Source organism: Passer domesticus, chromosome 7 (assembly GCF_036417665.1).
Source record: "Passer domesticus isolate bPasDom1 chromosome 7, bPasDom1.hap1, whole genome shotgun sequence".
Taxonomy (NCBI): domain Eukaryota; kingdom Metazoa; phylum Chordata; class Aves; order Passeriformes; family Passeridae; genus Passer; species Passer domesticus.
This window is the reverse complement of record NC_087480.1, coordinates 40494837-40513399: the sequence shown is the minus strand read 5'-3', so window position 1 is coordinate 40513399 and position 18563 is coordinate 40494837. Positions and strand designations below refer to the sequence as shown.

At 41.8% G+C, this 18563-nt stretch overlaps 1 protein-coding gene across 1 annotated transcript in view; it reads right to left on the bottom strand.

Annotated features, from left to right (window-relative positions):
* Nucleotides 1–2906: 2906 nt before the first annotated feature.
* The window catches only part of CRB1 (crumbs cell polarity complex component 1), a 95900-nt gene continuing 80243 nt past the window's right edge, over nt 2907–18563 (bottom strand). The window contains exon 12 of the mRNA XM_064427918.1: nt 2907–3617. Within this exon, the coding sequence (XP_064283988.1) occupies nt 3402–3617 (216 nt within the window). The 3' untranslated portion in view covers nt 2907–3401. The remainder of the gene's footprint in view (nt 3618–18563) is intronic.

Here is an 18563-nt window from a genome sequence, read left to right as displayed (position 1 = left end):
ATTCCTGACTCACCATCATCCTCCCACTGTTTCCTTTGGCCTCACTGCTGTGAAAGTCCAGCTTCACCCTTGCTGTGATCCAGCTCTTGCCTCCACCTCCCTCAAGTGCCGTTTACTTTCATTTCCTTTTCTTCTCTCGTTTTTCTGTGAATTTCCACCATCTTACTTTTATCACTTCCTCTCCACTGAGGCTGACAGCAATCACAACGTACTCTAATCTTAGTTTAAAGGTTTTTCCCCTGCCTTCTCTCTCCTTGACTTACTTTCTACAAACCACATTCATATTTCACTGTGAGATTTTTCTCTTTGTTGTGCTTTTATGGGTGTCTTTTTAATTCTCTAGGAGCATATTCCTCCTGAACTCTCTTTGGTCTGTATGAAAAGTCTTCAGGCTTTCATCTTCTCTGCCTCTTCCTTCCTCTGTACACGCTCCTGGGTATCTTGCTCAGCCCTAAAGATTCTCTCTGTGGCAACACTTTCTGGAATATTTTATTACTTCTTTACAGATTGTTTTTCAAGTGTCTCCCAAATTTCATCCAGAAAGTCAAACCACTGAGAAGAGCAGATTTAATCTTCAGCTACTTCCTTATTCTTGTTCTGACTTTCCTTGTGCTTTCCTTCAAGATATTTCTCCTTGCAAACTGCCTCCATCTTCAGCTGCCTTATCTCTTTGTCCTTTTTCTTTGGATAAGGTGATAATTAAGCCTGGAAGGGACCTGCTGATGATATCTAGTTCAACCTCTGCTTAAATAAGAGCAGAGTTCAAAGTTAGATCTTTATTAGAACTATTCTACTGCTATTTCTGATATGACCTAATTTCTCTTTTTCTTTCTCTATCTCTGCTATTCCCTGAGATCTCTATCAATTATCTCAGATGAGCTGATTGACCAGAAAACCAAGAGCATAAAGCAGGTGTGTGGAGGCATCTTCTTTGCATCCACTTTGTTAGTCCAGTGCTGCTTCTGCTGCTTGGGCTTAAATAATTTTTCCAGATTTGCCCTAGTGTTCAGAGTTTGCTGTCCCCAGGCTTTTCCCAGCCTTCTCTTGCTCACTCACTCACTGCTTGCCCCCTTGCCATCACAGCCTGTCTTTGCCCACTTGGCCACTTCTTGCCACAGTTTGTCTTTGGGGTTCTCACAGCTTTTTTGTGAGCGAGGCAAAACCCACGGGTAAGAATCCACACAAACAACTTCTGCTTCCCTTGGGGTCTCTCATCGTCATGTTCTGCTGTTTTCTGCTGAATCAGTTGCTTCCTTTTCTCCCCCCCAGTGTTTAGGTATCTTTCTAGAAATGATCACCCCTAGCAAACTTTACGGGGTGCTTTATTATGCCTCAGCAGTGCCTCACGGGGCAATAGCTGGGCTAAGGCAAGTTTAAATTAAAGGCTACTGCATCTGTAATTATATAAAGCCATGATTTGAAAAGATCCAGAGAAAAGAATTTCTGCTCTCTTATAATGATTTTAGTAATTTATTTTTTTCCATTCTTTCCTCAGTTGTCTTTTGAACTCTCTGAATTTAGACTGCAGCTGTACAACAACGATTGCATTCAAAATAATAAGCTTCAGTAGTAAATCTGTAAATTTGGCTGGAATAAAATCTGTCATGCATTTTTGCTATGACTACATTCTGCTCTTCTAACTCAGCTTGAATCCAACTATCCACTCACATTTTCTGTAGTGCCTTGTTTTGAAAGATATTGATGAGGACTGCAAAAAGTCCTGAATGTGCTTACTATCATAGTTACTGCTAATCATCTCATACAAAAATGAATGCGAGTGGCATTGATCTTCAATAATCCCTTAAGGGGTCATCCACACTGAATTATGAATTGATCATTAATTGAAAAGATGAGTTAAACTCTAGGATACTGAGTGTGCATACTCTGTTATGCAACTCCTGGAATAATCATCTGGGGGTTGATGTGTTTGTCTGGGATGTTTCACCACTGTGGGCACATGTGAGCTGAAGTGCAGAAAGAAATGCCTTTATGGACTTTCCGCTCTGTTGCCTCCTTATTGTGGGTTCAGTTTGTTGGAGAAATGTTTGTGATTTAATTACTTGACTACATCTGAAAATTGACTGCACGAGTTACAGTTAAATTTTGCCTGTACGTTCCAAAAACCCCTTTGACCTGGGAGCATTTTTGGCACAGAGAGTCATACATTTGCTAAGGCTGGAAAATACATTTAAGATCAGTGAGTCCAACTGTTAACTTGCATTTTCAAATGTCTATTTCATTACAAGATTTCTTTGTATCGAATGTTTGTTTCCTTGCATAACATGTCCATGTGATTTTTATTACATCTACGTAATTGTCTGTTTCATGACAAGATTTCTTCCAAGCTTCTCCCTTACATTTCATGCATTTGTTTCTTTTTCAAAAAAGCAACCCTTTTGCTGCTGAGGTTTATGAGGTAGTTAACTAGGATTATTCCTGTTTTAAAAGAGGAAAATTGAGGCATAAAAATTTATTTGCCCCTGATCTTATGAGAAATCTGAGCTCCAGGAGAAGGACCAAGTTTGTCCTAGTTATTTTCAAGCCAATGTTCTACCTGTAGGCCACTTCTGCCTCTTCCCTGGTATTTTCCATGAGCTTGAGGAAACATTTCTGAGCATGCTTTTTGGCAGCCAATGTATGTATGCAATGTGAGAAGCAATAATTTTCTAAAAGGGACCATTGGGTGATATTGTAATAGGAAAAAGGCAGTAGTGTGGATGTACACAATTTGTTTAGGATATTTAGATTTCATGTCTCCTAACAGGTTAGGTTTTGCCCACTGGGTATTTTAAGCCACAGTCTTTTATCCTAAGAGAAATATGTGCTTTTGTGGAACATGAATTTCATTTCACCTTCATAAGGTGGAGGGGCAGCAAGCAAAATGAAAGAACCAGAAGGAAGAAAAACAAATTTGAAGCATTTATTTTGGAGAGTTTTCACACAGCTTCCTTTTAATCCCTGATTAACAGATGAAAGAAGATACACTGAGACACAGCTCTAGTACTAAACCCTTTGAAAAGAGAATTACAATGTCTTTATTGTACAGGCTTAGTTGATTTGTCTGCAGCAGTGATTGCTGGGCAGCCGAAGGAGAGTGCAGAGGAGGAGCTGTTATCCATGTGCTGTTCAGGACAGGCAGTTACATTTATCCCAGGAGCCATTACTCTCTGTAATGCCTACTGCTGATTATCAAGGCTGGAGTTTCCCGTGCAAATAAAAATTGTCCTTGGATGGGCTGGTCCAAAGCAATGATAAATGTCATTGGTTCACTATTGAACTTAAAAGGCAAGCAGTGAAAAAACCATTGTCATATTTCTCAGAACAAAAATGAATATATCTAACATATGTACAGTGTCCCCTTCCAGCCACGTCTGAGGGTGGAGCAGCGGCTTTGCTTTCTTCTAGATCAGTCTTTCCATGGGCGGTGGCTGCACCATGTCCCACATCTCCACGCGGGAGCCCTCCTTCTCCTGGCGGCTGGGGCTGTAGGTGCCCTGCGTGGCGCGTTTGCTGGCGGTGACGGCGGACACGGCCATGGCCAAGGACAGCAGCACCAGCAGCGCCAGCGTCACCGAGCCGATGGCCGCGAACACGCTGGAGACCAGGTCAGCTGCCAGCTGCAAGGACGGAAACCACTGCAAGGTAACTGCCACCAAGGGGAGGCTGAGACACCTGGGCTACCCCAGAAGGAAAACAGAAACTGTTCTATGAGCGGGGTTCACTGGGTGAGTTTCTGCTGAAGCACTATTTACTGCAGGGAACTGCAGTAACCCCTCCCTTTCGTCCTTTGTGCTCCTCAGACTGCATATTTAGTGTTCAAGGCTGATGTGTTTCCTGTAAGGACCCATTTCTTTTGACAGCTTCCTTACCTTGAAAATAACCTGCAAGTTGGTATGTCTGTGGGCTGCAGTAGTGATTCAGCAATTGTTTAACCACTTCAATAAAAATTCATTATTCCTAGAAATTTCCTATATTATTATATTTCCTATATTCCTATGTTTCCTTCATATGTCCTAAAAATTCACTATTCCTATTATTCCTGTGAGCTAATTTAAACATATATTGAGTTACTTGCTGGAGGAGTGAAATTTATATGAATATATATACTTACATATATAGAAATTTTGCTTACATTAAATATTGTGAAATGTAGTATTTCTACAGACATTCCTACTGAAATGTAGTATTTCTGCAGACATTCCTACCAGTAAACTTTTCCACCAGCACGTTTGCATGAAATAAGCATTTAGGGGCTGCATAATCAGTATATTTTCACAAGTAAGTTTTAAAATATTCATGCAGCTCTTCCACATACAGACTTCATAAGTTCATCTACAGAAACATAAGCAGTACAGTACTGGATGAATTGTAAGGATGCTCTGATTTTTTGGGTTTTTTTTTCAGTTTTCTATTGCAATGGGCAATGTAATAATGTCAGAAGGCAGAGTGCACATAAACCAATCTGTCAGCGGGAAAGCTTCAGACCAGAGAAATTTTATAGTTGGTAGATGAACGTTTTGTACATATCTATGTATGCACTTTCATGTGAAAAAAATGCTCGTGGTGAGGAGAGAATGAAGTGATGTGGTTAGTGTGGAAAAGTGGTCACTATGGACAGAATGACCCTAGCAGGAATTGAACTTCTGGGCAGATTGTGCCATCCATCATCTTTTGATTTGTATTACAAGTGACAGCTGAACTGCCTGAGATGAATGCGTGCTTGAGGCTGAGCTTTCAAATCCCCAAATATTTAGAAACAGAAAACAGCAGGTCAGAGCCTGTTTCCCAGTTAGATGCTCCATGTTGCAGGATGCTTTGGTGACCTGCTTACTGGTCATTTCTGGGGAAGGGCAGTCCCAGTCCAGAGCACGAGGATGATTTTGCACTCCATGATGGATGGCTGGAAGTGGATGCTCTGTGTGTGCATCCCTGGACTCGTGCCTTTGCCAGGCAGCAGCAATGCCAGAGGGAAAACATTAAACCAATCCTGCCTCTTTCTTTCTCTCTCCAATTCCACACTGATGTAAAAGGTCCTGCTATAATAGTAAAAGCAAGTTTGGCTCAGGGGTTCTCTCCAGGGGATAAATGATCGACTGGGATATTTTCCTCTGTCCTTGATGGCTAAATATATGGTCCCTGTGATTTTAAATACATTTTTCCCAATAGAAATAATATAATGCAGGTGTCAGACCAAATGACTACTACTATAAAACAAGGTGGCATGAAGCATTTTGGTCTATTAAATTGTATTGAATTGGGAAGGTTATTTCATCTTTGGATGGTGTTACAGACATATTTGAGATCCTAGTTTTGTTCAGTACTCTGTTGGACTATATGACCCTTGTTCCTCTTGTCTCAGAGAGGCAGCACATTTTTAATGGTATTTTTGTTCTCAGAAGCTCTCTTTTATTTTCATTGCCTGCTCTGGGAAAATAAGGACTAAGATAGTCCAGGTTAACTCTGATCCTGGGGTTGAACAGGCCATTTACAAGAGAAATTCACTACCACAGGCAAATGGATGGTATGGCCTCACCTCTGATATGTGAAATTTCTGAATTCAGTTTCCACTTTTCCAGCCCATACTCTTTCCATTCCTATTGCAAGCGTCTTTCTGTATCTTTTCATTTATGATAACCTTCAAATTAATTTCTTAAAGAAGAACTTTTTGCAAAGAATTTGGGTGAAGAAAAAGCTTGTAACTTGCTAAAATGGAGTCACACATCTAAATGTCATTCTCAAATTAAAATCATCATAACGTATTTTTAAAATTTTGTAATAGTTACTTATTAGAGAAACCTTACCCATCTTGAGCCAATATGTAACAGAAGTTACCTCACTGATCAATATCTGGAGAGCTGGGGATTTACCATGGTAAAATACATAAGCTAACTTCATTTCTATGTCTATATTGCTTCTGATTTCTAAATGTGAAAAAAGGCCTTTACTTCATCTTTTAAGGTGGATTCTAGTGATCAAAACCCCCTGATGCTCCCATGCTGTCCCCTGGTTTATCACCCCACAGCTCCCTGCTGAAGTTTCCAGTACGAGGTACCCCCCTAGCAGTTTCACTGAACTGGTAACAAGAGTTGCCAGAAGGCTCTGCAGTCTGGTCCCATCAAAATCAACTGCTTCTTTAGTAATTAATGGCTGAATTGTTAAATTAATTTGGAAAATCAGCTGGCTGATCTGGAAAAAAATATCTGAAAAGCTCTGTCCCCTGTCATCTCAGAGTCTGTTCACTGCATGTTCGGTGATGATGATAGACTGAAATAATTGTAACTAGTGATTCCAAAAATAAATGGGTTGAGCAGCATTTTTAGTAATATTAGTGTTTCTGAAAGAGTGGAAAAGAGGTTTTCTGTCACTGACCATACTGTGTACTTTGTATAATAGAAAGGAGTGGTCACTAAAAGTGCAGTTTGAAATTGAAGGTCCCATATCAGTGCTTCAGGCTTTTCTGGCAAGTCCTTGCTGGTGCTTCCAGCATGGATGGGTCTGAGCTGTGAACCTCTGGGATGTTTCCCAGTCCCAGGGGCTGCTCTCGTGTGTAGCTGCTCATCTCAGTGCTCCATCCGTGTCCCAGATCCCCTGGCTGTGCCTCTGGGGCATCCTAAGGGATTAGGACACACTCTGATATAAATTTTCAGCTTCATGTCACCGTTCCCTTCCCCACGTTAACAGGTGAAGACCTGGCTGCTCAGCTGAGAGGTGGCCATAGAGAGATTTTTGGTGTGTTTGTCACAAGGCTGGCACAGAGTACACAGCAAGAGGTGCTCATTGGCCTAGAGCTTCAAAAGCAGAAAATGAAAGCTCTGGAAAGGAATGGACAGAGCAAGACAAACTTCATTTTGTCTTGGCACAAAAAAAAACACCACAGGGCACCTGGGAGCTTGTGAAGAGAAACAAGTTCCTGAATTTTTTTGCTGAAAACCTTTGCTACGAGGGAAGCCTATGCTACACCCCAGCCCCCATAGATTGTGATTGTCTGTCAGAAATAATTCTTGCTAATAAATAAAAAATGGTGATCACAGCTATTTCTGAATGTAACTTCAGCACTGCTTATGAATAACGAAATATGTGCAAGGTAAATGAAGGAGGGTTAATTAACTGGCTGGGAAATACCTTAGAGATTCTCATTACAGTTTGAGGCTGGACTGAAAGGCCTCCTGAGGGCTCTTCCAACCTGAATTATCTTATGAGTCTGTTTAGAAGGTAGTAGGTGACAGAACAGTTTTAAGAGCCCCTAATACAGAGGAGCTGCCAGTAAAAGCTGCATCCCTTGTGGTAATGGACACTGATGGCAAGGTGATACCAACAAAATGAGGTTTGCTACCACTGGAAAGCCTACCTGCTTCTCACTAAGTTATTTTTTTTAGGATGTTCTATTTATATACCTTTGGATGTCAGCTGGAGCCAGATAAGTTTATTTTGGCAAAAATTTTAAAAAGGGAAAGAAAAAACATGGGTGAATTTAGTTTTCATGTAGTGGATGCCTTCATCTGCAAAGACACAAGAAAATGCAGGTAAAAAATCTTTGTCTTTTTCTAAAATTAAGTCTTTTGGATTTTGACTAGTAGTTTCACATTAAAATTGATTTTTTTTCTAGGGCTATTTTCTAGGGTTATTTTAATTATTAAATTTAAATTATTTAGAATATTTAGATTGCATAAAATAAATCATTGAATAGAGTGACATTTCATTATTGTTCTGGGTTTTTCTTCTCATTTGGTTATGAAAATAACCAGATTTATTGTTCTGCTCTGGTTCCTTGATCCGCTTTTGAATGTGAAGGGCCCAGTTCAGAAGTCAGAGCTCAGAGGCATTTATCAACCCAGTGAATGTTTGCTTACCTTTAAGCAAGCCATCTCCCAAATGGTTATTTTACAAGAGGGAACATTAGGGATTTGCTGTAATGAACATTTCCACGTGTGCCGAGTGTCAAAGGCAAGTGGAACAGCACGAGGGAGCCCAGCCAAGTGCCCAGGCCTGCTCCTCCTGTGAGTGACAGCAGCACGGCTGAGTGAGCTAATCCTGCCTTGTGTCCACACAGGGATGGGTGCTGTGGCCACCAGGGCTGAGCCAGGCCAGGAGGCAGGAGGAGGAGGAGGCAGCTGTGGTGCTGGCAGGGAAAGGACAGCGAGTGCTCCCTTGGGTGCTCTCTGGAGTGTCTGTGGTCTGGGTGATGTGCCTGGGCATGAGGGATTAACCACCTTCACTGCAGCATTGCTCACAACGTGCCTGGTTCTGGATGCATCTCCAGACAGACACATCAAGGCAGGCTTTGAAACACAGGGATTGACAAACCCCGGAGCCTTCCCCTCCTGCCATGTGCGGGGCTTTTGGGGATTTCTGCAGCTGCTTGTGTGCACTGGAGCTTTTGCTGGGCAAGTCTCAGATCCTGAGTCCTGACACCACTCACAAGGTTATCAGCTCATTCCTGGTAAGAACATCTGATCCGTGCTGCCCAGATTTACTGCCTCCAAATCACAACCATTTGCTGTGGTAACAACTGGCTTGAATAGTCCTAATCCATGGCAGAGTTACTTGGAAAGGGTTGGGGGCATATAGGGATAATAGTGAGCAGCCAGAGAAAAGCCATTTACTTGACTAAAGGGTCCATAGATATGCTCAGTTCATTTCACAGAGGATTTACAGCCATCTTATTGGAACTTTTTTCTCTTACAGGCTGAATTCAAATAAGAATTTGAAGAATTAGTGTAGTTCAAGGAGAAATCCAGTCAGGCACACACAAATCTGTTATCATGAGATGCATTGATAACCCCAGCCTGTGAGGCTATGGTTTATTTTCAACAGCAATAAAGCGGCCATAAATCTATAGATTGACTTTTTTCTAATAAAAGTACATTAAATGAAGGCACAGGAAGTCCCTTTTTCTGTGATTTTCTTTTTTCATTTTAGCAAACTGTGGCCAATTGCTCTCCCTCACATCACCTGCAAATTGTAGCTGCTCTGTTCGTGCTGAACACCAGCCACCATGTCCCAAGAGCTGTTGGGCTGTTGAATTCACGTAGTAGTAGTAATAATAATAACAGTAATCATCATCATCTGTTTGGGACTCATTTAAGGAGCACAGATTCATGTCAAGCCAAACACTGCACAGGCCACTGGAAAAGGCAAACTATTTTTAAGATGTTATAAACATCACCTATTGTCTTTAACTGCTTTATCCTTTAATGGTTTATCCTGGTTTCCTGCCTCATGCTCTTGTCCATGTGGGCACTGATCTTTGAGTGTATCTATAAACTGTTATTTTTCAGGTCCTTGAATAGTTTACTCCTTGCTGCTTTGATACCTGTGGCAACAAAGGAAGCAGCATAGTGCACTTTAGCTGATTTTCCACTGCTTATCATCAGTGAGACCACCAACTCCTTTTCCTTCTGCACACCTCAGAACTCTTCAGTTCATCTTGTGGGCTTCAAAAGTGGCATTGCATTGTACAGACATTCCTCTTGTCCTGAAGTGATTCCTGAGAGGTGCAGTATTTGCTGTACTGTGAAACCTGATGCCTAACAAGTTCCAGGATTACATGGTAAGAAAAGTGTTTGAATTCTCTCAGATTGAGAAGCAGAAAGCAAGAGTTTAAAACAGACGTAGGAAAACTGCTGCAGGGCTTTTCTCTAGTTTTGCATCCTTTATGAGTAAGAAAAAGGACAGTTGGTAGGACCAGATTCAGCTGTGGAGCCTTGAACACCTGAGGAAGATCTGAGTGGCCTGCAGGGGTGGCTGCTTCCCCTGGCAGCCAGCCCAGAGCTGCAGTTCAGGGGGGTCTGTGGGTGCCACAAACTGGCTCTGGTGCCTTCCCAAAAATAGCACAACTGCTTTTTTCTCTGCATCTTAGGAACTTCTCCTGCTGGCCCCATGTTCACTGGGAGGAGGCTCTCCTGTTGTCCCTCACCTCCCTCTGTAGCCCTCTGAAAATATCTCTGAATCTCTATATCTCAAGAGCTGTAAATTATCTTGAATTTCCAGCATTGTTTTTGCTGTTTCTGCCATCAGCCCCTGAGTTATTTTCCTGATAGCTGCAGGGAAATACAATCCCACTGCCTGGAGGGCATGAACGAGACAGAATCCTGTACCTGCCCCCGTGGACATTGCTGAAGAAAAAAACCTAGGTGACTAATTCTGATGTGTACAGAATATCCACAGTATTTAGGCAGTTCATCTTGAAGAAGAAAGATTTTAAGTAATCTGTTAGATTTCTTCTTTTTTTTTTTGTTTTGTTTTCTTGTGGGTGTTATTGTCTGAATATTTTCTTGAAATGTCTCTGAAGAAATTATGTTCACTACAATCTCTTTATAGTATATGTTTTTATGTAATGTAGTTTGAATGGTTTGTCTTAGTTGACACCTGACAGTTTTAATTGATTCCTTCCTGAAAAATGTCAACTTTCAGTTTTCTGACAGTTCTTGAAATCAAGGAAAAAACATAAAGAGAATTTATGTTAGTTGCTATAATGATAAATTGGTCATCTGGCTTGACCAGTTATAGATCAGAAAAATGCAATCTTTACTGTGAAGGAAGAATTATGTCTGTGGCAGTCTGTGAGAAAATGAAGAAGATGGAGATGATTGAAGTCTAGGATTTAGCTGGGCTCGCAGAGAAAGTGCCTCATTAAGAAATTCTGACAGCCTCCCTCCTGGCACGTGAAGTTGCACTGTTGTGACACTACAGAAGTTAATGAGGAGGTTTGTTCTAATTATAGTGGAGCAAGAAATTGGAGATTGGAGATGGAGCGCTCTGAAGCGTTGCAACTAAATTGTAAAGCAGACTTGAGTGAAACAAGGGTGTTGTTCACGTTAGTCCTGATCTCCCAGTCAGACCAGCTATCCCAGACCTCCTCCTCCCCACACTGGGCTGCAGGACCATTCCCAGACCACTTTAAACAGTGCTGTGCTTAAATCAGAGCAGTTTGCTCCCTCCTCAGTGCTGGTACATGCAGCAATACATGGCTTAGGCGGCCTTCTATTGGCAGTATTAGCCTTTGGCCACAAGGCTTTGCCAGCTTGGAAGGCTCACTTTTAGGAATTAACCTTTAAAGAACAGACTACCTACAGTAATAATTTCTTTATAATTTCTTGAACTACTTGTAGTATTGATATCTGGTTTGTATTAGCTGTTTAATGCAAGCAGTCCAGATTGCTGGGATGGTCTGTCTTAGAAGGAACAATAGTCCTGGTTTTGGCCACTGTACTGTGCATGAGCTCAGCCTTGCACTCAAAAGAGCCAGAAGTGCATAAGCAGCCCCTTAAAGTCTGCATCAGATGTTTTGCTGGATCAGTATCTCACAGATTGCTGAATGCCTTTTAGGCAGCAGAGTGTTGGTTGCACAGAGAGAAGTGATTTGGGTGGCAGTTTGGGAGGGCAGCTCTCATTAAGCTGTGGGCTTTGAGAAAGCTCCTTGATAGTGCTTCTGCAGCAACTGCCAGTGCTAATTTTGTAAGTGTTCCAGCTCTTTTTAAGATCATCCGAGTGGTGCAGCACAGATTAAATGTGCAGCTCCAATGTGTTGTTATGAGATGCCTTTTAAAATTCTATCGACAGCCTCTGGTGTAGGAACTTCACCATCTGCTGCAATCTGAAAGGATAAGAGGGAAAAATCTATAGCTGGTGCAAATCCAGGCAAACCATGCTGAGGAGGAGTTTGTCCCATAGCTGCTATATCACAGACTAGACAAATGTTTTAGTAAAGGTGTCAGTCTCTGGGGTGCAACATCCTTTTCCAGTTTGGGAAATGCTTTGGGGCATCATACAGAATTATTTCTGTGCATGGCTGCCAGCACAGTGTATCAGGTGGTGTTTCTTCACAGGGGATAACTGCTTTGCAGCTTTGAGACAGCAGATTCTGTGCGAGTACATCTTGGTGCTGGATAAAAGCCTCATCAGGCAAGCATCTTGCAGGAAGAAATGGGAGATATTTAAACTCAAGACTATCACTGAAAATGCTGGCTTTCTGTTTTTCCCTGCATGTGGCCAGGTTGAGTTTACTGCATCCCTGTAGCTGCCACAGTAGAAGTGGCACCTGAAGAGGGATTTGGAAGAACACACAGACCTTTTGAGGAAGTCTGCTGTCATGGGAGAGTGAAGTGGGTGTGAAGGGGTCAGGAGGTTAAACCCCCAGACAGGAGAAGAATAAGAAAAGATGCTACGGTGCTGAAGATGAGGACAGTTTCCAGGACAGTTTACAAGGAAAAGAGATGGAGAGAGGTTCAGTAGACAGAGTAAATAGTTAAAATTATGAGAAGGAAGAATGAATTTCAAAACTGTTTTCTTCATTGATTGCACAGGTGTTGGTCAGACCAGCATGTGCAGGATGATGTGCAGGATGACTCAAGATGGGGCTGGTAGTAATGAATTTTTTATACATTTATAAATTTATTCATTTGGAGAATAGAATGGGGCAGGAAAGGGTAATGTAGGCTATCAACAGCTAAGTCAAGGAAGCAACTAAACCATTCCTACTGTAAACCTCTGCTTTTCTGATTTTTTCCATGTATGTTTTATCTATCATTCTAGATTCCAATTTCTTCTGTAAAAAAAGAAAAATAAAAGCAAGAGAGATTTGACTGAGGTATTTGCAATGTGGAAGTACTGTCTGAGTGAATACCTGCTTGTTGGTATACCTAGGTAATACCTGCTCCTCACTAAGGTATTTCCTTGCACATTGTTTTCACCAGACGTGATTTGCCTGTATTAGGCATTATCAGCCTCAATTAACTGTAATGGATTTGCACAACCTGACTTGTGCACACTGTGGAGTTGCTGAAAACTCCACTTTTCAGCACACGGCAGTTGAGGTTAAAGATCTTTTTCTTAATCAGTGATGTTAGTGGCAGGTGTTCCTTTATTTCTGTAATCAGGTCTTTGAGAACAGCCCCAAGGACCCATCAAAGCCCAGCATCACAAAGGGAGCAGCCATCTCCTGTGGGCTGTGGTCCCTGCCTGTGACCACGGGTAGCAGGCTCTGGTCCTCTTCCCCCAGGTTCTCTTGCTGAAACTCTGTGCTGAGATTGAGAGCCCTGCCTCTCTCCCCTTTCTGTGGAAATGAGAAACTGCTCTGTCCAGTGATGCACAATAAACAGGTGGGTCACTGTGTATGGCATAGCACAGGCTGTTACAATTCCTGCCCAATTTTGTACCTGCCAGACACTTTCCATCCCTGCTTCTCTGCTAATAAACAAAGGCAAGGATCTCAAAACTGTTCCATGAAATTCTTCTCTGTTCTTGGTGCTGAGCTCCTGCAAACCAGCCATGTGCTGCTACCTAGCATTAATAGGATGCTGTCAAGTGGTGATGAAGTAAGGAGTGCTGTGCCTGTTTCACACTGTCAGACAGCAAGGTATCGAGTCAGCAGCGAGCCTTTGCTGGAGCAGCACTTCGATTGCAGCCATCTCCTGCTTCCAACTGTAAATATTAATAGTATAAGATAGACCTTCACTGGCTACATAATATTTGCCTTAGCATGCTACGTGACACTGTCACGTTACTTTGCTAATTATATTCCTTGATAAAAACTTTCGGTGTGTTTTTATCCCACTGGCTGGTTTTTTTCCTTGTAGGAATCTGATTTGAGACAACAAAAATCATTTTGGTTTAGCTTCAGGAGAGACTTTGGAGGAGGTGCATGTAGGTAAACTATAAATGAAAAAAAATTCTAAAAACTGCTGTATTAATAATTATTCAGACTTGATTTAGACCTTTCATTTGTTAGCAGAGTTAGTTTTTATCTTTTTTTAAGTGTGCTTTTGTCTTGTTTATAGAATTGTGTGAGTGTGTGTCTGCCTATAAATCTCACCACTGTCCTCAGGGATTCTTGGATCAAGGACTGCATACCTAATGTGGGATCTATCATTGTGTCAATGTATTAATATCATTGTATTGGTATTGCTGGGATTCAACAGGTTTGCATCTGAATGTGAACTGGATAAATCCAACTCTGCTAATTGCTTTTTGGGTACTCGCTGAAGATGCAAATGTTTTAGAAAGTCTCTTTCTGTGTTATAGCCAGCACAGCACATGAGAGAAAGGCCTCTGAAAATGCAGTAGAAAATTTTTTTAAACTTTCTACTCCATGCTTTTACCTTACTGCCACCTAAAGATAACTAACAGAAAATACATTGTACTACAGATTAGAGAGTTTTACCCTGGTATGCTGGGAAGGAATGGTAATCCTATCAATGTCTTTCTTTTAAGAAGAATTCCTAACTTTCAGATTTTCTTGAAGATCATACCTCTCGGAAATAGGAAAGAAATCTGCTGACTCAGCTCACTGAATTTACCTCTTGTCCCCCAAGGCAAGGGGTACCGACTCTGAGGCCACCTCACCCTGTTTAACTCAGATGATTAACTCAGATCTCCTCAGTACAGGCTGAAAGTAGCATTTTCTACAGTGCATGGGGTCAGGTCACCCCTGTCTGCAGGTGTAAGGCATTTCTGGTAGAAGCCCTCTTTGGTTCCACCTGTCTCAGCTGTGAGTGCCTGCTGTCAAAGGCTGCCTGAGTGGCTCCTCCTCCTCAGCACCATCCTTGGTGCTTCATTTCTTATTCAGTAGTTTTCAGTTTGGAGAATGCCTGCCTTTAAAGCAGCCTTTGTTCAGAGAGGGCAACTGAGGCATGAAATAGAAGCACAATTAGCCCATGACCAGTTAGGCAACCCATGGTGGGAACAATAAATGAACTGAATCTCTTCCCTCTGCCCAAGCTCTGCCTGTCAGTCCCACCAGGGCAACACTGCCCTGCCAGGGGCACTGGTGAGGTCTGGCTCAGGGTGTGCCCTCCAGGCTCTGCCTTGCTGGGGGAGCAATGCAGGGAGCCCTGAGCAAGAGAACTTGGGCCTGACAGGTGCTTGTTCATGGAGCCGTCAGACATTTTTGCTGTATGACATAGCTTTTTGGAGTGAAGTATGCCATTCTCTGTTGTTTAAACTGCAATATTACATTTACACAGGTAATAAATCCCTCACATGTGCCTACTACAGGTACACAGTTTGCACTTGGACTAAACTCACACTTCCACATAACTGACCTGTTGTTATTTACTGGCTGAGCACCAGGACAGATGCTCTCTCCCAGGATGGCCAGGCAGGACTCCTCTCAGCCAAATACCCTGGAGTGCAGCCCTCACTCCTCTGCTCCTGAGGGTCATCTCCCTGCCCCGTGGGACTATTACAGATGCAAGCCTGCTCTGGGTTTATATTTTCTGATATTGGAAGGATCTGGCTCCACCAGCCTCACTAGTGGTAACTGCCTCAAGCCAGTGATGATCCATTTTGTTAAAGTACCTGGCTGTGGTCATGTTGCAGTGTTCAGAGATGTTCATCCTCTGTCAAAGTTCCACTCTCTCACAGTCTCACAGACCTGACACTTTGCTTGCTGGCTATCTGTATTTTTCATACCACAGGTGGGCCATTTAATTCAACTAAAAATATGATCAGTGATTTCCAAAATGCTTTTTTTGTATGGCTCTGAGTTACTCTTCTGATTGATACTTGCATCCTTCCTTAAAATATTCCCAAACTCATATGCATTAGCAAGGTAATCAGAAAATCAGGCAATAATATATATTTTGGCAGAAGTGTCACACATTAGTGTTTTCTCCTGGAAGAACACTTCTGCTTCCTCCTTCATCAGTAGTTTTTTGAGAGGATGGAAAGAAATGATCAGAAGCAAAGAATCTTTGACTCCAAATTTTTTGGAAGTGAAGTTGTTTCAGGTCTCTGGGTCCAGGCCAGTTGCAGTCTGAGCAGCCTGAGTGCCCCACGAAGGCAGAGTGGGTAGCTGATACTGAACAGAAATTTAGCTTTCCTGCCTACTCCATCTAGAGAACTTCACTGGTTTGGAGATTATTGCCTAGCAGCAGGTTCTACCAATAATGCTTTAGTAGATTTAAAGTGTGGAAAGCATCCTGGGTAGGCTGTGGTCTCTCTCTCTCTCTCTCTCTCTCTCTGTCCAGTTCCTAGTGAAGAACAAAATAATAACAGCTGGGCACCTTACACAGGTGCCCCAAGCCTTCAGTTGAAATAATGAATAATTTTTCCTGTGTTCAGATGCAGCTCAGGTGTTCAGTGCTGTCCCCATCAGTTTGACTTTTACAAATCCATTTTGCTTATGATTTTCCTTATTTGTGTGATTTCATTTCCCTCAGTGTCACTTTGTGCCTCCAGAATCTCCTTCAGAACCACCTTTTTTTGATGGTTTCCAGAAATGGAGACACTGGCAGCACTGAGGGGTTCTGGGACTCCTCATTCCCCAGATAGATCCACAGCTACCACTGGGGTTCCACTGACAGTATCACCTACTGGAAAATTTGGGTGGGATAATGACTTCCAAACCTGTAGAAAGTGACAGAAGAGTCTACCTTTACTACTGGCATTAGGTCTACCTTGAAGGATGGGTTACATTTTCATATGTACAGAAACCAAGCATTTTCTTTCAGCCTGACTGAGGTTTGTGTTTGACTAAAGGAAACAATAAAATAAGAAAGGACCAAGTGCAATTTTCCATGAGACACAGCAGTGTCCTGCCCGATTGTCATGTGCAACATTTTGGTTACTTCAAAAAATGGAGGCATTTGGGATAAAAAAAGGCAAAAATGAAATCCCTGTATAAAATCTGTGCCTGTGCTGCCATGTCACTGAGGGCTTAGAGTGAACCTAGATAAAACCAGACATGTGCATTAGCATTGGTGAATACAAAGTGAAATTAGCCTTGCAGAAGAGCTGGTGTTGCCAGGCCCTCCCAGAGCTTAGTCTCTAGTTTGTCATTGATTTTAATTGGGAGCAGGTTTGGGCTTTTCTTTGGAGTTTATTTTGGCTTGGGTTGGGGTTGTTTTTGGGTGCTCAGTTTTTTGTGTGTGCGTACTTTTGTTTTATGTTGTTGGGGCTTTTTATGTTGTTGGGGTTTTTGGTTGTTTTTTTTTGTTGGTGGTGTTCCAAGAGTATCAGCTCCCAGGTGTCAGCCAGGCTGTGCTCACTCCATGCATCCTGTTCCTGCATTACTGACACAAAGTCAACAGGGGAGAAAAGGTCTTGTTACAGCCTGATCTGGGAAGCAACTGCACCTTTAATTCACCCACAAATGGTTACTGCTTGGAGAGCAGGGAACAGAGGGTCCTGTCCCTTTGGAGGTAAGAAGAGGACAGCTTGTGATGTTACCAGTGCTTCCCCAGACAGAAAGAGAAGTATTTCCTTTATTTCTGTCATGGATAAATTAGACCCCAAAGTATTAATGTGTTTGAGAATCCCCAGAATCCCTACCCTACCATTTCACAGGGACCACCAACAATCAAAGCTGTCTCCACTGGTGCAAAATCTGTTCACTCTAAACAATTACAAATATTTGTAAAGCTGCTGATTTCCTTGTCCTTTGAATTACAGCAATATCACATTTTTTACTTCAGTGCTTTTATTTTTTTTTGAAAAACGAATAATTTGTTCTCCCAAATATGATTTGAATAAATTTAAGGACTGTTGTGTTTGCTGCACATTTAGATTGGTAGATTATTCAGACATTTGTGTAACAAGCTCTGCGTCTCATTTAAACAGTTCTCTGTTTCAAAATAGATAAATGTTCTTGATAATTCGAAACTAATTTTTTTTTTTTTCAGATTCTCAGGAACAGGAATTATTTTTATTCCTTTTCAGTGGAGTAATATTCCATAAGCCTAGTAAAGTGTGTAATTTTTTTTCAGATGCTATTATGAATGGAGTTTCATATCAAGAACTGAAAAATAGAAGAGAACATTAGGTCTCATGAAGCATATAAGGAAAAAAAAAGACATAAAATTTAGTATCTGAACAATGCAGGCACAGACTGCATGAATGTGTTATAAAGTGAGCAATGACTGAAGTAAATACCCATGTGATGTGGATGTGGGTCCACAGGGAAAACATCAGAAGGTGAGAATAGGGAAGACAATGCCATTGCAACAGAAAGGATGGTGTACAGACAAAATGTGTTAGTCTGAATACTCAAGTGTTGTGTGAACACTGTGCTGGAGCTGATTCCTGTACTGCAGAGTGTTATGCTGTCATATGTCATCTGGGCTCCCTTTTCTGCTTATATTTACCATGCACATTAAATATTCAACTGCTTTTCACTGATGCGTGCAGTAATCCTGGCCTTGTGAAGAGCTTTCTTGTCTTTCCCAGCTAGGACACATTAGATAACCTTATTGTCTTTGCATCCTAATGGCTTTGTACCTTGTGTTGTGACACACATTAAATGTGTTTCATCCAATATCCTTTTAGAAGTTTTAGTTAAATCCTGTGTTCTGAATGCAGACTAAAACAAATAGCAAAGGGTATTAAGGCATTGTTCTGCTCTGAAAAACAACTGCAAAAATGGCATTGTGACATTTCCAATGACTTCCAGAGCAGAGCTGCTCATTTTATAAATGTAAAGATGTTTCTTCTTACCCCACATTTGACCTGGCACTGGAATAAAGCTGAGCCCTCTCTGGCTCCTACCATCAATGGTAACGATTCTGCCATGGTGGGTGATCTGCAACCACACAAATGATGTGAAAACAAATAAATTCCAGCTTCCT